The sequence below is a fragment of the Myxine glutinosa genome, chromosome 1, assembly GCF_964187855.1.
Source record: "Myxine glutinosa chromosome 1, kmMyxGlut1.1, whole genome shotgun sequence".
NCBI classification, from domain to species: domain Eukaryota; kingdom Metazoa; phylum Chordata; class Myxini; order Myxiniformes; family Myxinidae; genus Myxine; species Myxine glutinosa.
In genome coordinates this window covers 273,681,407-273,700,265 of record NC_136261.1, presented here as the reverse complement: position 1 = coordinate 273,700,265, position 18,859 = coordinate 273,681,407, and the positions used below count along the sequence as shown (strand labels likewise).

General features: G+C 45.5%; 2 protein-coding genes across 3 annotated transcripts in view; both read left to right on the top strand.

Moving 5' to 3' along the window:
• The window catches only part of LOC144891851 (THAP domain-containing protein 1-like), a 656,480-nt gene that overhangs the window by 323,647 nt on the left and 313,974 nt on the right, over nucleotides 1-18,859 (top strand). The gene's annotated exons all lie outside the window — the stretch shown is intronic.
• Nucleotides 1-18,859, top strand: part of AGPS (alkylglycerone phosphate synthase) — a 298,511-nt gene that overhangs the window by 202,218 nt on the left and 77,434 nt on the right. For both annotated transcript variants that reach the window (XM_068131918.2, XM_078787059.1), the window contains one exon: nucleotides 18,149-18,210. In XM_068131918.2, coding sequence (XP_067988019.1) covers nucleotides 18,149-18,210 — 62 coding nt within the window. The remainder of the gene's footprint in view (nucleotides 1-18,148; nucleotides 18,211-18,859) is intronic.

Below are 18,859 nucleotides of genomic sequence, written 5' to 3'. Positions count from 1 at the left end.
GCTCGAGCCGCGTTCTCACCACTCGCGACCCATTCCACACTCGCACACCGCGGCGCTCCGGCGCCTCCCATACACTCCCTGCATTCTGTTACAGCACTCTCCTGTGCATACTCTTCTGTTACACACTCAGGTGCACACCACCCAGGCACACTCACGCCGTTCGCACACTCCATTATCACACACCCTCGCGCACATCCTGGCACACTCATACCACTCAAACACTCTGTTACACAATCGGCCATCGCACACCCTCGCGCACACTCTTTCGTTACGTACTCCGTAATGTCCACAGGTGTGCACTCTCCTGGTACACACCCAATAACATGCTCTGGTGTGCACTCCTGCACACTCTCTGTAACACACTCTTCTCCGACACACTCTGCCCGCACACATTCCGGTGTGCATTCTCTCTCACTCTCCTCGGCCATCGCACACTCTGTAACACACTTGTCTCGCACACACTCATGCTCCGGTGCACACTTTTCTCTCGCGCGCGCGCCATTCGCTCTCGTACACCGTACCATGGACCTTCCACGACCGCCCGGGTTTCGTCCATGTCCCAAGCGCGCCAAAATATTTTCCCGCCAAACACTTTCGTGCCATGCACACCCCTATTCACCTTGGGGATTCTCTTCTCCGGCAGCAGAACCTGCAAACTTTTATTGGGGTTAGCAAGCCCGACATCACGATGTGAACACAAACTTTGGGTGCATTCCATTTCCTTCTCCCGTGATTCATTTTCTAACTCTGCCGTCTCTTCGGCCCCAATTTCAACAATAATCATTTCTTTTATTTCTAGCTCGACGACCGCCGGCGCACATGAATTTTCCCTGTCCAATTCGGTGGCCGTCAGCTCTTTTACACCCCTTAGTCGCGATTTCTATTCCCTCGGGCAATTTAGCCGCGCTCTGCTCTACCCCGCTCTCCACGCGTTCCTCGCACCGCGTTACCCCGTTGCGTCCCAATGCGACCTCCTCGCTCAGCTTGCGCCTTATGTTCTTCCCTGCCTCTTTTATTTCCTTTTTCGACGCCACCCTCTTTTTCCCAATTGATTCTTTTGGATGTCCATTTTGCCTTCCAGCCACTTTTTCACCTCTTCCAATTGATCGCCCATTTTTTTTATGTCCCGGGTGGATTTGTCCCCCATTTCTTTCAATTTATCACCAAATTTGTTCATGTCCCGGGTGGATTTGTCACTCTGGGTATCCATTTTGCCCCCCAATTTCTTTCAATTTATTCTCTTGGACGTCCATTTTCGCCATTAGTTGAATTAGGTATAATTCAATGTTGCACCCGGGTCGCACAGCGGGCTCGGCTGCCGCGGCCACGTGTGAGGCGCCGCCATTTTCTACCCCTGCTGCCGGCCCCTCATTAATGTCCTCCTCTTCTCCCAATTCTTCCCGTGGGTCCTGGGTCATTAATTCTTTCTCATCTACCTCATCTTCTACCCCCACCGGCATTCGACCGTATTGGCCAGCCATGGCACGAATTAAAATTTTTGATTTTAAAAACTAAATTTTGGTCGCTCGTAATTTGGAGCCAATTCGTCCAAAAAAATTTGGTTATGGTTCCAAATCCCACTCCCTGACACCAATTGTTGCTGCCAATATGTAAAATTGGTGTCCAAAATTTTGTCTACAAATTTTGTCCAGGGTTCCAAATCCCACTCCTGACACCAATTGTTTCGGTTCTACGCCGCCCTCCTTTACCCCCTACCAAGGAGGGATTAGGCCCCTTGGTCTTGCTGGGCTTGGCGGAACCGAGACTGGAAACGCCCTTCCCGGGCGAGCGCGAAGTAGGGTTTCGGGACCAATTCTCGCTCGTACCTAAGTACCCGCGCCGCCACGGAAACGAGGTAGCAAGCCTCGCATGAACCACGTGTGATGTGAGTACGCCGAGTGGATTGCGTACACGTGGTCCGCGCAGTTACCTAGATGTTGGAACCCGATTAGAGCGTTTGTACTCGTGTCACGCTTAGTCAAATGAGGAAACCACAGGAACGATCGAATCAGGAAAAGGAAGAACACTGGTGTTAATTATTCCCACACGTATGTACAATGATCAGGGACGCAGAGACACAGAGTAGCCTAAAACAATCTTAACAAATTCCCAGACAACGGGCCCGTCTCACACCCACACAGGGAATTGCAGATGGGTAGATGTTCCCCAACGCTTCGACGTGGTCGTCCAGAGACGGTCCCTGTCCGGCTCTCCCCGGCACGTCCCGCGAAGATGGTGGCAGGCGATGGCAGGGACTCGTAGCGCGTCTCCCGAAAAAGGCACATGATGGGGCGGAACGGCAAAGGGCGGGACTTTTAGCGCCGCTGGCGATTACTCAGCCGTTCTCACTCGCGCGTCTCAAATGCACTGTATATCGGTTCATGCGCGTCTGGCTGCGCCCGTGTATCTGTACAGTTCTCACACGCTGCCAACTCCTCTTCCTCGATCCTCTGAGCTGGTTTAGTGCACGCGAGTTCTCGTGCAAGTCCTTTATAACGATCCTCTTCCGCGCTAGTCCTGCGAGTCCTGTCGAGGGCTTTGCGCAGCGGGTCTTATAGCTACGCCCACCCGAACCTTCTGGAACACTCTCGATCCTTCTCACCACGCCCTGTGATGCAACGCCGCCGTCACCACCTCTGAGCCCTGATTGGCGGCTCGTGCTTACCGTCAGCGCATCTGCCGCTCCGCCCTCGACTCCGCCCCGGTCCTCCTCTGCCTGCCTCGTGTTAACTCACCCAATAATGAACCAACGTTTAGCGCAAAAAGGATTGAGGCTACGGATGTAGGATGATCGGTGGCAGTAGGGCCTATTCTCCTGGCTCCTACTCAACGCAGAACTAACAATGGAAAGGAACTAAGCTCACAAATACTTAGACATAACTATACTATCGCGAGGCTACATGTTGCTTGTGTGACTAACTATGGGGGGCAAATTTTAACCTTTATTAGACTCACTTTACCAACTCAAAACCGCAACTATATGTATGTATGTATATATATATATATATATATTTATATATATATATATATATATATATATATATATATATATATATATATATATATGTATGTATGTATGTATGTATGTATATGTATGTATGTATGTATGTATGTATATATTATATATACAGTATATATATATATATATATATATATATATATATATATTATATATACATATATATATATATATATGTATTATATATACATACATACATACATACATACATATATATACATACATACATACATACATACATACATACATACATATATATATATATATATATATATATATATATATATATATATATTGTTGCAGTGGTTCAAATCCCCACTCCTGACAACAATTTGTTGCGGGGGCCGGGTTAAAAAATCCCCCTCTTTGACAACAATTTTGTTGCGTGATTCCCCTCGGTTAATACCGGAGAATCACGAATACCTTCAAGGTGCACGGATCAAGGTGCATGCTCGTGCCGAAGAACCGCGCGATCGAACCCTCACTTTCCCACACCTTATGGGTGCCGAGCGGATTTGCACAGTGTGGAAAGCGGCGTTACCCCACGAGATTTATGGACCTGGGTCTAGCCAAATTCGGTCCCGGATGATGCTAGGCCAATGGAGAAAAGATGTACCGAACAGGTTGGAAAGTAACAACAAAATGTCCAGCCTTTTATTTGGAAGGCACAGAGAAACAGAGACGAAGATACAGCTTACCAACTCTTACCTACTAATAACCCCGACTTGACCCCTTCACACTCTGATACACACACACACACACACACACACACACACACACACACACTCACAGGGAAAATGACACTGGTTAAGGGCGTACCGATGTACGTGCTGGGATTGCTCGCAATTGGCCACGTGGTCTGGTGTGCGCAGTTCGCGGCTCGATGAGGTCAGGTCCGAAGGACGAACTCCAGCGCAGGTTGAGCTAGATTCAGCGCAGGTGGGACGAGCTGCCACGCAGGCAGACAACTTCAGCTCAGGTGAGTCGTGTCAAAAGGCCAACGCTTGCAGGTCAGCCGGATGGCGCAAAAGATCGGCGCCGAAGCGATGGTGTCGACGAAGAACAAAGGCCAAAACACTTGTCGTTGGAGCTAAAACAAGAGAGTCCAGAGCAGGGTGTCGTCCACGTGGCAAAGAGAGACCAGAGCAGGAGGTCGTCGACGTGGTGAAATCCACAACAAGAGTTCAGAACAGGTGGTGTAGCGCAGCAAAATCCAAAGCCAAGAGAACAGAGCAGGAGGTCGTCCTGTGCGCAGTGAAATCCCAGGCAAAAGAGAATCGTGTCGTCCACGAGGCAAAGAGAGAACAGAGCAGGAGGTCGTCCTGTGCGCAGCGAAAATCCAAAGCCAAGAGCAGAGCAGGTCGTAGCGCAGCGAAAATCCAGGCAAAAGAGACTGATAATGCGCTCCGCGTGAGCTATTATCAGACCTGCCCACACCCTTCAATATGTCCCAGAGCCTCCCATTGGCTGAGGCTTGTCGCATCCTGGCTAGGTGTTCCCACCTCCTCACTGGTCACGTGGCCCTGTGCTTCTGGCCACGCCTTCCTGCACATTAGTAATGGCTTCTCCCAGCCATGAAGGCTTGACATCCTGCCTAACTCAATGCATATTTGGTCTTTATTACTACACAATGGGAAAGGGCTAATCTTTACATTCAATAAGACATAACTGACATAATTTGCCTAACTCAACGCATATTTGGTCTTTATTACTACACAATGCGAAAGGGATAATCTTTACATTCAATAAGACATAACTGATTTATCCGCCCTTTATGGCAGGCCCTTATGGCAGGCCCACATACTGATCCGCCCTTTATGGCAGGCTACATGTGTGAGATTCCACCTTCCTGATCGAAATAGAGTTCCACCAACAGGCTTGAGAATGACGAGACCTTTATTGAAATAACACTTTATACGGATCCGGAGGAAGCCAAGACATCTACAGCAAGAGCCAGTCTCATGCCAAGTCAAGCCTTCCTGAAAACACATTGATTCTCATTCATTTATATATGAATACGATTATCAGAAAATCTCCGAGAGAACAAAGCGACTGGCGAGAGTCCCTCCCCGTCATTCCTAGCCCCCACCGTTATCCGCTCTGTCATTCGGGGGAGTGCAGCACGCACCTTATCATTCGGACCAGATGTGATTTCAAAACTCCGACGAGGCAGAAAATATAACTCATTAAAGGGAGGGTGCATTCTTGGCTTCGACAAACCCATAAAGTATATGGGTTTGTTCAAAATGAGTAATTCAGAGCATGTTTATACAGAGTCAAGCGTCGCTGTGATTAATACAAAATATATATGGTTCACGATAGGTTTTATGTCTGCAACCTAAACATTCTGCTAGTGTTACGCAAAATCACGCGCATGTGAGCGTTCTCCTGCCCGCGGCTCGAGGCGCCGTCTGAGAATCATGATAGGGATTTTACGACCGGCCTTATCTAGCCTCGAAAGTGCACACGTATACAATTTGTCCAACACGACTGAAGCGAGCCTTTCCTCATTTTAAATGAAAGCGAAGCAAAAACCTCATTGTAACTCAGGCGTCACTGTCATTAAACAAAACAGTTAATGTTTTTGGCAAATTATCAAAGGATTTAGGTCTACGATTCAAGCAGCCTACCTAAGGTTCGAATACATTTTATTAACTCATGAAATAACATTATAGAACAGCATTTTATAACATAGCTTACGTGGTAATACGTCAGTCAACCGGCATTTATAATTGAGCATTAAGCAGTAACAAATCTGAGACCTGACATTCCTTCCTCTTGTCTCGTCGAGACAAAGTATCTCAAGAGACAACGTGCCACATCGGGCTTTATTGAAAGACCATCGTGTAATGCGGGTATCTCCCAAGGGCATACCGTGCGCCCATAGCGCCTCGCCCGTGCATTTGGGGAACGTGTCGTGTGGTGCGTGCTTGGAGCCTGAGGGCTCAAAACATGAAAGTTCATTAACGTTTCGGATCCACAACGAAGACGTCTGGTCCAGATGAGGTTCTGCTCCGCCAGAGGGTGCATCACTTCCCCTGCGGAACTGGCTCCCCCCACCCTTTGCAGACGCAGTCCTTGCAGATCTTCGAAGTTAATCAACGGTCATGCCCATGAGGTCCCTCACGTGTTGCTGTTCTGGGGAATACAAAATGTCGTCAGTATCTTGTGTCTCAATTTCCTGGTCAGGGTACAGAGCGTAAAAATCCGAATCCGAATCACTTGAAGCAAAGAGATCCGCAACATGTGGATCAAAGAGATCCGAAACATTTGAAGAAAAGAGAGGGACTTCCTTTATGTCAAAGTCTCCCATGGGCGCCTGGTCGGCTTGCGGGTCTAGGACATCCGCGTCGGGTCCCTCAACCGCCAGACCCAGCGTCGCAATCAGATCCATAGTTGGGTCAGAAGGGGGCGTGCAGCTGTCAGCTTGTAATACATAAGAGGCGTTAGCCAGTACACGCAAGGGGTTTATAGCACAAGTATCACAGTCATCACATACACCGTTACAGGCAGCAGCCAGTTCCCACATGGGATCCACACAAGTATCACAGTCGTCACAAAATTCAATGCAATTTTCTGGAGCGCCGGTCACGTCTGCCTTGTTGAAGGACCCGTTCAGGTCGACGGCCTCTGTGGTCAGAACCATAGTCGTTGTCGGCGGCTTTTTCACTTTCCATCCTGTAAAATACTTTCTCATACAGAGGAGGACTAGAGATTTCATTAGTGCCCCCCAAATTACTACCCCGATTATCACAGCCAGTGCGGTCAATAACCACTTCACTATGGTGCCCGTCCATCCCTGGAACCAGTCAGTGAGCCAGCTAAATGTATAAGAATTTTCGCGCGCGATCCGATCGATCGTCAGGGCGTGGCTAGTTTCCCTTAGTCTCACTATTGCGGCTGACACTCCTTCAGATGGATCGGGTATGTAAGTGCAACATTTTCCCTCTATAATTCCGCATACCCCTCCTTTCTCTGCCAAGAGCATGTCCAAAGCCACCCGATTCTGCATCACCATTGTACGCATGTGAATCACCGTGTCCAATAGTATGTCATGAGCCGTAGCGGTGTCGTTTGCCACCTTTTCTAGGGCCAAAGCCAATTTATCTATCCGGAAACTATCCATGACTGTGCCCGCTCCTGGGAAGAAGAAACCAAACACCTTTTCCCATAGACTCCCGTGTAGTTTAGTGGTTCCATCTTCGTTTATGACTGACCTCTTATAACGCCTGTCCAAGGACTTTGGGTCTAGCTCATCCAGTATCTCAACGTCAGGAAGGACTGAACCCAGATAACATGTGCCCCCCCCAATTATTTGGTAAATAGGGGTAAGCCTTGTCGCCGCATATAAACATTGTCCCATGGGGTGGGACCAGGTGGGTGGATAAGCACTGGAGTCCCTTTACCACCCCATTAATCCTACTAACCCCCCTAGAGAATGTTATAGCCGTTATGTTGTGGTTGTGTTTATCTTGCAGTACTATTCGTAATGTAATCCCCGAGCTCCCTTGTCCCAGCTTCCCGGGGAGAGTGTAGGCGCATTCTGATTCTCCCATACGCAAGTGGCCGGAACCCTGGAGGCAGACCCTCCCTTTCTGTGGTTTGACCCAGACGGGGGCAGGCCTCTCGGCCACATGGGCAATCATTGACGGGCGATAATTAAATTGTCGATTGCAACTCTTGCCGTTGTCAACCCCTTCTCTTTCCAGCGTGGTGACTAAACATGGGGAATCGATAGGTTGTGAGCAGAGGTCATTGAGGGACAGAGGTAGCACTATCATGTGTATTCCTGTGGTGCCTGCTTGGGGAAAGCGCATGCACGACCAGCAGTGTGTCCTATTTTGAATTGTTGCCACTTCCCTGGCCACTTTCCAATATGTGTTTTCACCCTTCTTTGGGGCCTTATTCTGGGGTTGTGGCGTGAGTATGTATTCGATGCATGGTATGTAGTTCTTTTCGCCACCGGCCGCGCCAGGGGTCCAGACGCTGCACCGGACCTGCATAGTCATGCCTTTCTCTAGGCGCGTGCGTGTTTGTAGCTTAAAATCAGGGGTTCCCCATTTGTATCCTGGTTGGGCCAAGGTCTTAATGCTAGCTTGCCCGTCTTCCCGGAACTCTCGTTGCTTTTGTAGTACCATGCCAACGCGTCCAGGCCCTGCCGACAGTGCTAGCCAATTTATGTTCACCCAATTTGTGTGCAGGGCTTTCTGTTCGAAACATGGTAGTGATACTCTTTGTCCCCATGTTACGGTGAGGTGTCGGGTTTCGTTTTTGCATCTATTGGAATCGGAGTTTCCCCTAGCTGCTGTCGCTATCAATAGTATTGTACCTATGATTAGGCCCATCCTTACTGTGTTCTGGGGGTGTGGTGTCTGGTGCTTGTATGGCCAACTTACAGTGCGTGGCGTGGATCCACGAAGTCTTGCCCTCGCAAAAGACTGCCGTTGGTGTAGTCAGCAACACCTGGACTGGTCCCTTCCACCTTGGTTCCAAGGCGTTCTTGCAGGTGAAGTGCTCCACGAACACCTGGTCTTTTTCCTCTGGTGGAACACCTGGTCCACAAATCTCCTGGGAGCGCCTGGTCTACAGGTCTCCAATTCATAGATTCAATTCATTCAATTCATAGTTTCATAGAACACCTTTTCTCCAATTTCCTAATCCACTTTTTTTCAAGTGGATCCAATTTTATCCAATATTCAATTTTTAAATTCAATCCCATTTAATCCAGTCCAATTCAAATTAAATTCAATCCTTCTCTCAGCATCCCATTACCTGTTTCCAACATCAATAAAAATAAAATTATAAAATTAATAAAAAATCAATCATCTCAACTCTCAAATCGAATCAAAAAATAAAATAAACGAAAATTACTTCAGCGAGAGTTTCAACTAGAATTAACACAAACCAACCACCTTTAACCTCCATTAACACAAACACAAACCACCATTAACCTCGATTAATACAAACAAACCACCATTAACCTCCATGAACCTCCCCCTATTATTTATTTATTTTCACGAATAAACAAATAATAGAAATGACCTGGTCTACTTCCAATTTCAATTCTGGTCAGTTCTGGTGTCTGGTCACACACAATGTTTTCCTCACCCACTGTGATTCGCTCACAATAGATTCTCACTGTTATGTCTGAAATTAAGCTACCCTACTGGGTATTCGTGAAGGGGGTCCATCTTTCCCAACCCCTTCCTTCACACCAGCCACTTCACGTTGTCCACCATACTCACTGAATTGTCATCAATTCTGAAATTCGTCTCATGAAAACACATCCCAGAGTCTAGTGTAACAGCCAGACAAACACATAGACACGCTGAAGACCCCAGGGTACCCATCAAACTAGCTTGTCCCCAGATCAACAACACAGCGAAACATGTAATTTTACTAAAATAATCACTTACTCATAACTAGCTGGATAACTAGCATAACTAGCTCAACACCTGGAACTCATAACTAATACTCATACCACTAATTACTCATAACTAATAATTACTTCTGTAATTACTCATGCCAATACTTACTCAAAATAATGTAATATCCCAATCTTCACCCCTTATGCAAATCGAAGCACCCCGGACAACCCACAACCAATATCAACCACTGTAGCCGCCTTCCCCTCCAGGCAGCCACACACAGCCACATACATCTCCATCCACGTCACACAAGACAACAGCCAACGAGTGTGTCCACCACACAGAAACCTTTGGCAATGCAACAACCGAACTCCCAGACAACCAACAACAAAACCCAATCCATCTCCATGGCTCATCAAGCAGTTCCAACTTAATCCAGCTTCACATACCGATTTCCCCAAAAACTCGTGAAACTTCACCCCCATTCTGGAAAAACCCTGGACTAAACCCTGACACCCTAAATAACTTCAGACCCATCTCCAATCTACCCTTTCTGTCAAAAGTTTTGGAACGTGCTGTGGCCACTCAACTCAAACATCACCACTCTGCCAATAACCTGTATGAAACATCCCAATCCGGATTCTGCTCCAGCCACAGTACTGAAACTGCTCTCCTCAAAATCACCAGCGACCTTTTCTCTCCTCTGATGCCGGCAACCTCAACATTTTCATTCTCCTCACCTCAACGCCTCCTTTGACATCATCAATCACACCATCCTCCTCACCCTGTTTAGACCAGCTTGTGCCTATTAAACCCAAATCAGTTCACTCCCAAGCCCACAAGGACCACCTACTACTCTCAAATTATCCACTCTGGCTCCGGAATCCCAAAAGCACTCTTCTCTACAATAAACAAACTAAATAAACAAACTTTACAACGTGAACAAACTCCTCAGCGCCCTGGATACCGCCACCTGTCATTCAGAGTAGACAACAGCATCTCCTTTCTGGCTTTCAGCATCTCCTTTCTCCTTTCTGGCATCCAAATAAAATTCTGGCTTCAAATCAACTTCCTCGAACTTAACTATGATAAATCTAAATTAATCTTCGTTTGCCCCAAACCCACTCACCAAATTCACCCATAACTTTGCCCCCAACATCGATGGTCATTTGAACACAAATTGAACAAAATTAATCGAACAAAACACTTCCATTAACTCGACATTCTTTTCACAGCACCAAGTTCACTTGAACATCTTTTCCTGGATACTCCCTCTTATCCAACTTTCAATAAACTGGAAAATGCTTCGCCATGGAATAGTCCACCACTCATGTAAATAATCATAAGAGTTCTGCGAAACATCTCCATCTTTAAAACTTAGCCAACCAAATTTAAACCACATGTTTTCCCCCCAAAAACAAGTCACATTCTTTGTATATTGCCAACATTGTTCATCGTTTAAGTATCATCCAGAACTAAATTTTTATAAACCATCAACTTGTAGATGCATTTATTTATATCCCATTAACCCAAGAACTCTCAATTGCTTGGTTATATTTTAGTAATGTCATATATCCATATTTCTTTTCCAAAATGTTCCTGATATACACATTAATCCCATCTGTCTTTGTTTCCAGATCAACTCAAATCAGGAAATCAACACAAATCCTTATTACCTCCAATCAATTCAAAATTAAATCAACAATTCAAAACCAGATCGGATCAGCGATCAGAAATCACTTTTCCAATCAACAATTCATTCAAAGACCAAGCTTAAAAACACAACTCTCATCTTACTGTGACAAGTAAGCAACCAACCTACTTCACACTAAAACAAATAACTTTTCATCACCCCTTCCTTGATGGAAAAACTTGATGATTACACAAAGTTCCCGTTTACATTTTGTGACTCACAGCTCCTGCCTCCATGGAACAATGACGCCTGAGCACTCAATTAGCCCTCCCAGTACCAAAGACTTACAATCAGACCGACAGACAAACAAATAACAGAGGCCTGTCGCCAGCCCCAGCACAGGACATCACCTTTCCGGGCAGGTACAATATAATCCACAGCATCGAAATGCCAATTTCTATCCGGAGCCTCGCAAAGCCAAAATCCATGCATGCGTGCTCCATCATGCAACCCGATCTGTACTCGGTGCGCCCGGCGCCCCCTATAATCAGTGAGTTATAATAACCACAATATCTCTGGCACCCAACTCGTGATACCACAATTTAATCCACGTTACTTGCATCTCTTCATCCTCACAAATGTCCTCCATTTAACGTGACTCAAATCCATCTTCTCCAGATTTAAGTCCTATATATCCTGTCGTTAAAGCAACACCCTGTAGACTCTCTTAAGAGGAAGGGCTGACTCCGCCTGTCGTTCTTCCAAGGTTAGTGAATTACCTCTGACCTTTCCCTTGCATATCTCGAACAAAGGTCAACTAAACTTTAAAAGGTCAAACTTCGAATTGGTCAACACAAATGCATCGATGCATCTTCCAGCCGCCACTCCGCACTGTACCTTACTGTATGAACAAGACTTCCTGTTGGAACTTGGCTCCGGAAATTAATTACTCTGTCTTGAAATCGTTTATTTTAGCCATCTTAAATAAATCCATCCATCTATCCATCTTATAAATCCATCTTAAATAAAAATCCATCTTATAAGTAACGTATTCGTCCTGTGACATTGCCTGGCATATATGTCGCAGCCGGCCACTATTCCGACATGGCTCGTCTGACATGAACGTCCGACATCCAGCAAAGTCGAAATGACCCACAATGCATTTGGGCACACATCCTCCTCTGAGAGTGGGCGAGTTATCGCCAGCACTCTGAGCAAATCTCATACAGCACACCCGTGACTCGCGGCTCGCTCGGCTCCTGTCTGAACACCCAATATCCCTCTACCCAAACTTCCACGGAGCCGCACGGCGGAAACACAGGTTTGTACCACACTTTAGTTAAACGACCATTGCCAGGATTCTCGGATAGACGTTTAATTTCACAACACACATGACAAAAATCCGATTTAAATTCAGAGATCGCCGATCGACCTGGCACAACCATCTCAACGCGACGACGCCACGCCGCCCCCCGTCTTGGCGCGCACCCTCGTGCCTCCACACGAATCCCAACACTCCCTGCACGCCGCTCTATTCGCGTTCGCGGCGGGGTTTACCTCGCGTTGGGACATGCAGTCGGCTGTCATAACAAAGTGCTGTCATAACAAATCTACGACCTGACATGTAGTGAGCTGTCAGAACATTGAGCTGTCAGAACTCATCCCTAGCTCGTGAACATCGCAAAAAAACAGGATCTCCGACGCTCCACCTCTCTGACCCAAAATGCACTATATGACACCAATTCCAAAGGTGAGCTGCCTCAGCGATACATCCCACACATACAATCCACAATATCTGCCATTGAATGAACTCTTCGATTCAAGTAAAACGCACACTTCGACCCAAACTCTGAACCTCCAGTTCCACAAACTCCAAACCTCCGTCCGGCTGCCGCTCGAAAGAAAAAAAACAGCCCATCCTGCAACCATCTCCAAGAAACCGCTTCATATCAACAGTAGATCGACAAGGGCACTCCGAGTGCTCTCCTGACCCGATTTATATCAATTCGCTTCCCAAACACTCCCAAACAGATGAAAATCCGGACTCAGTTCAGGACCTCGCCTGTTCTCTCGGATAGACGTTAAAATGGACATTCCCGGCCTGAATTTCCCCCAAGTCGAGCAGATCGCTTACAAAGTTTCACACCGAAACCCTCTGCTTTGCACTTGACACACAGACAAACACATTGGCCAGACACACACGTCAATTAATATCCCAATATACATTCATTCCTTATTCATATCCTCATTCATATTACGTCTCTCATTCAAGGAAAAAGGATTTTTGGGACGGGTTGGACGGGGGGTGGGTTGAGGTGGAAAGGGGAGGCAGGGTGGGGGGTGTTGGGGTGTTGCCTAGAGCCCCGGGGCTGAGCTCAGGTCTTGGGGGGGGGTTGGGGGCATGGTGGCTACCTCCCCTTTCGCGGGGTCTTGGTCCGGATTATGGACGAGCGGCATTAGCCGCTGATTTGCTTGCTTAACTACCTCCTTAATTGTTTTGTCCTGAACTTTGCTTCCTGAACTTGCTTCCTTTGGCTCTGAAGCTTCAAATTCCTACAATGCAGCTCCTGCTTCAATTTTCAATATTTCAAAACCTAACCTGTCCTTCTCACCCTGTGGCCACCTGGCCCATTTCCTGTGAGCTTATTTATTTTCTCTTGTCCACCAGGTCCTGGCCTGTTTCTATCTGGACCTTCTAAGTTCACCACAGCCCATCTTTCCCTGGCATGCAATGGCATACCCCATCTTGTCTTTGGGCTGTTCCTTCCTGGAAAAATCTTGGCCACCTGGCTTCAACCTATATGGCTGTCCGACCTCATTTTCCCCTCCTGGTGCTAACTGTAACTTTAAGCTTCCTGTTAAATCCTTACTGATATCCTGCGCAAAATCTATCCTTAGCTTTTTACCCTTAATGTTTATCCAGCGCAAATATTGTAACGTTACTCTTAAATGATATCCAGGTGATTTCAACAAAGGTACGTCATTCTGTGGCCTGAAACAGCCTTTACTTACAATTTCTGTTCGAGTGCAGACAGCGCAGAAGGCAGAAAGGAACGGGCTGAACCCGCTCCAGGAAGGAAGGTACGACGTGCCGGCGTCCCGGCGTTCGGACAGCCTTCCTTCTGTCGCTCGGGGTCCGCTCTCTCTGTCCTCTGTCTGCTGCAATCCGAGTCATGGCACCAAATGTCAGAAACCACCTTCCTGATCGAAATAGAGTTCCACCAACAGGCTTGAGAATGACGAGACCTTTATTGAAATAACACTTTATACGGATCCGGAGGAAGCCAAGACATCTACAGCAAGAGCCAGTCTCATGCCAAGTCAAGCCTTCCTGAAAACACATTGATTCTCATTCATTTATATATGAATACGATTATCAGAAAATCTCCGAGAGAACAAAGCGACTGGCGAGAGTCCCTCCCCGTCATTCCTAGCCCCCACCGTTATCCGCTCTGTCATTCGGGGGAGTGCAGCACGCACCTTATCATTCGGACCAGATGTGATTTCAAAACTCCGACGAGGCAGAAAATATAACTCATTAAAGGGAGGGTGCATTCTTGGCTTCGACAAACCCATAAAGTATATGGGTTTGTTCAAAATGAGTAATTCAGAGCATGTTTATACAGAGTCAAGCGTCGCTGTGATTAATACAAAATATATATGGTTCACGATAGGTTTTATGTCTGCAACCTAAACATTCTGCTAGTGTTACGCAAAATCACGCGCATGTGAGCGTTCTCCTGCCCGCGGCTCGAGGCGCCGTCTGAGAATCATGATAGGGATTTTACGACCGGCCTTATCTAGCCTCGAAAGTGCACACGTATACAATTTGTCCAACACGACTGAAGCGAGCCTTTCCTCATTTTAAATGAAAGCGAAGCAAAAACCTCATTGTAACTCAGGCGTCACTGTCATTAAACAAAACAGTTAATGTTTTTGGCAATTTATCAAAGGATTTAGGTCTACGATTCAAGCAGCCTACCTAAGGTTCGAATACATTTTATTAACTCATGAAATAACATTATAGAACAGCATTTTATAACATAGCTTACGTGGTAATACGTCAGTCAACCGGCATTTATAATTGAGCATTAAGCAGTAACAAATCTGAGACCTGACACATGTTGTCGTGCAATTGACTATAGGGGGTTTGCCTTTATGGCACAACCGCAACAATATGTATGTATTTTTCGGCCAATTTCACTGCTTCGCCACATCTATAAGCTGTTTGAACGCCTGATCAATAGGATAGCACAAACTGTAGATGAGAAGATCATTCCAGAGCAAGCAGGTTTCCGCCCCAGCAAATGAACAACAGGCCAACTGCTCAACCTCACACAACATATCGAAGATGGTTTTGAGCAAGGGATGGTAACAGGAGCTGTTTTTGTGGACCTGTCAGCAGCATACGATACAGTGAACTATAGGCATGTCCTCTGCAAGATCCTAGAGATGATAAAAGATATTCACTTAACAGAGCTGTTGGAAAGCATGCTTCAGAATTGCCGGTTGTATGTTGAACTCGGCAGGAAGCGCAACAGGTGGCGTCTTAAGAAGAATGGTCTTCCTCAGGGAAGCGTGCTTGCACCATTGCTGTACTACATCTACACCAAAGACCAACCTTTTGACGGTGTTACACGCCGTTTTATATATGCTGATGACTTATGTGTCACTGCCCAAAGCACTGATTTTAACACCGTGGAGAAAACGTTGTCTGAGGCCTTGGAGGGACTAATATCCTACCAAGAAGAAAACCACCTTTGTGCAAACCAAACAAAGACGTAAGTTTGTGCATTCCACCTCAGAAACCATGTAGCCAAACGCCAGCTTAAAGTAACCTGGTGTGGAGCAACACTGAGGCATTGCGAGCACCCTATCTATTTAGGAGTCACTCTTGACCAATGCCTTACCTTCAAGACCCACATCGAGAAGACAAAGGCAAAAGTGAGTGCACGAAACAACATCCTGAATAAGCTCACTAACACAAGATGGGGAGGAAGCTCGAAAACATTGAGCACCAGTGCACTTGCTCTTTGCTATACCACTGCTGAATACACCTGCCCTGTATGGGAAAGATCTGCTCATACTGAGAAGATGGATGCCGTTCTGAATGCAAGCTGCCGATCTATCACAGGTTGTTTAAAACCAAGAAACACCAACAGCCTATATATCTTGGCGGGTAAAGCTCCGGCTGATACAAGTAGAACGGTAGCCAGCAAAAAAAGAGCAACTCCGTCAAACATCAGATGAGAGGCACTCTCTGCATGGTCATACACCTACACTCAGCCGCCTAAAGTCAAGGAAGACCTTCATGAACAGTGTTGTTTCATTACAATCAACCCCATCTGAAGCCCGCATCGCTTTGCGGAAAGACCGGCTCGTCAGACTCGAACAACCCCCAGCGATGGAAATTCTACCTGATGAAAGCCTTCCCCCAGGAGCTATTTGCAACTGGGTAACATGGAAGTGCCTTAACAGACTTAGGAATGGTGTAGGTCATTCAAAGGTGTCACTAAACAAATGGGGATATACAACCAGCTCGACAACTTGCGAATGTGGAACTGAGCCACAGACCATGCAACATCTCCTGCAATGTCCATCGCTAGAGGAACCCTGCACTGTTGCAGATCTTGCCGAATTCAACAACAAGGTGCAAAAATGTGTCCAGTTTTGGCTGGGCCAAGTATAGACTGTCCGTGGACACGATGAGAAGAAGAAGCCGGATTTCGCTGTCCCTCACTCCCTCTGTCTGTCAAACTATTTTCTTTGGGACGTCATTACGGTGGTATGTGTTGCACTATGCCAGGCCTTTCCAGTGGTGTATTATTCATGACTCGATGACAATTACATTTTGTAACTTCACAAAAAAAGGCCTTTACGTCTGATCCATGGGAACATAAAACAAATTCATAATGTTTTTTGGCAAATATGTCTGTGTGCTACTAAAAAAATAGCTGGTTTGTTAGAAAACAACATGTTTCTGTAATCAAAGAAACTGAAAATATTTTCTGTCAATAAACTATTACTTTACTCTAACATGTACAAGTACAGTCAGAAAAACGACGAGTTCAAGAGTAATAATAATAATAATAATAAATCTCAGCCCTTCTGTGCTAACGAACACCCCGTTCTGAGAACCTTTTGAATGGTTCTCGTGTTTTGATTTTTTTTTGTATGCTGCTCCTGCTATTCCCACAACACTTGTCAATATTTTTAGTTTTCCAACGTCAACACGAATTAAATATATTTTTCAAAACTATTAATGATGTTGAGATATTGAATTTTTAATTTAATTTAACAGCTGATATTTGATGTGTACTCCATATTGAACAAATCTAATTGTTTTCTGAATCATAATTAATGACATATTATAGAACTATAACCACTTTTCAAAGACTTATAGCACATTGACAGCAATGAGCAGTTTTAATTGAACTTCTTTTTTTCCTGTTCAAAACAATGCGTTCCAATACATACACTTAGACATTGTAAATAACAATTAAATGTTTGTGGTCACAATAAAAGATGACACAGATGGAAAGGAACTAGGAGCATTCTATCATGTCATGAGGCAAAGAATGGGACTTGATGCATTGTGTTAAGAATCGAAGCTTTTTTTTAAGGTGTGAAATATCGTGAACAGTAACTCAGTGTTAACCCTTTGCTGTTACTGTTGGCAACAGTTATTTTGTTTTGTGCTGCCATGGGAAATTTTTCATACTTTGTCTTCTTCAACAAAATCTTTTCATTTGTATGTGGACTGTAATTATTTTTCCCCCTCGAAAGAAAACCTGATGGGACTTGCTATTAATTTGAAAACATTTTTTGCACCATTTGCCGTACTTTTGGCAATGAAAAGGTTCGTGGATTTATGCGAGACCACAGAATAATTTTGGTTTCGAAAAAATCAAAGTTTTGGTGAATGCTTCCTTCAACTCAAATTGTTTCCCAAATCACAATGTTTCTTCCTAAAAACAGAGTGAAAATGCTACTTATTATAACTGTTCTCACTTCTAGATTTAAACTACATGTTTATGTTCAAAACTTTTGTGGGTTCAGAGCAGTTTTTTGGCTCAAATAATTTCTATACCACGTTATCTGTTTGTGTTTCCTGAACGCTCTTTGCAGGATCTTGGCATGGATTACTACATCATAGGAGAGTCGTTTGAGACGTCAGTCCCTTGGGATAGGTAAGGTGCTGTGAGATTATTTGATGCTGAGCCATGACACCTTGGTTAAAATACTATATGCTCCATAATCTGCCACTGCATTGTTGAGACATCTACCATAGGTATCTTCTTTGCATGAGTCTATATTTTAGCTTCTTAAATTGCATTATTTGCTTATGAAAACTTTTTGGTACACCCTCCACTCCACCCAGAAATGCAATGCTTGTGTCTTTGGCAGATAACTTGTTTGTTAAAGAAACTCATTTCTTTTTTTCTCCACCTGAAGTGGATCAGTGGGTTAACATCCTGTCTTGGTGCTCATAAACAACAAAACAATAAGTTGGAAAAAAGAAATGCTTCAGGTTCTGTTTCTTTCCCATGTATTTTTTTAGGAAGTAAGATAGGATTTGAGTACATTGAATTTTAGAAATATTGTGGTACTGCTGGGTAGAGGATGAATGCAAACCCTGCTGGGCTTCAATGAGTCCCATTACAATACAAACATCACGCTTTTGTTTTCTACACGTGGAATCAATCCCAGCCATCCTGCCGAGTTTTGACCTCATGCGCACGATAAATGGCATCTTTGGAGCCTTGGAGTACGGCCAAGCCGCCGGCTGAGCAGTGCAACCTGAGTTGAAGACTCTGGACTCCCTTTTAACATTCCCAA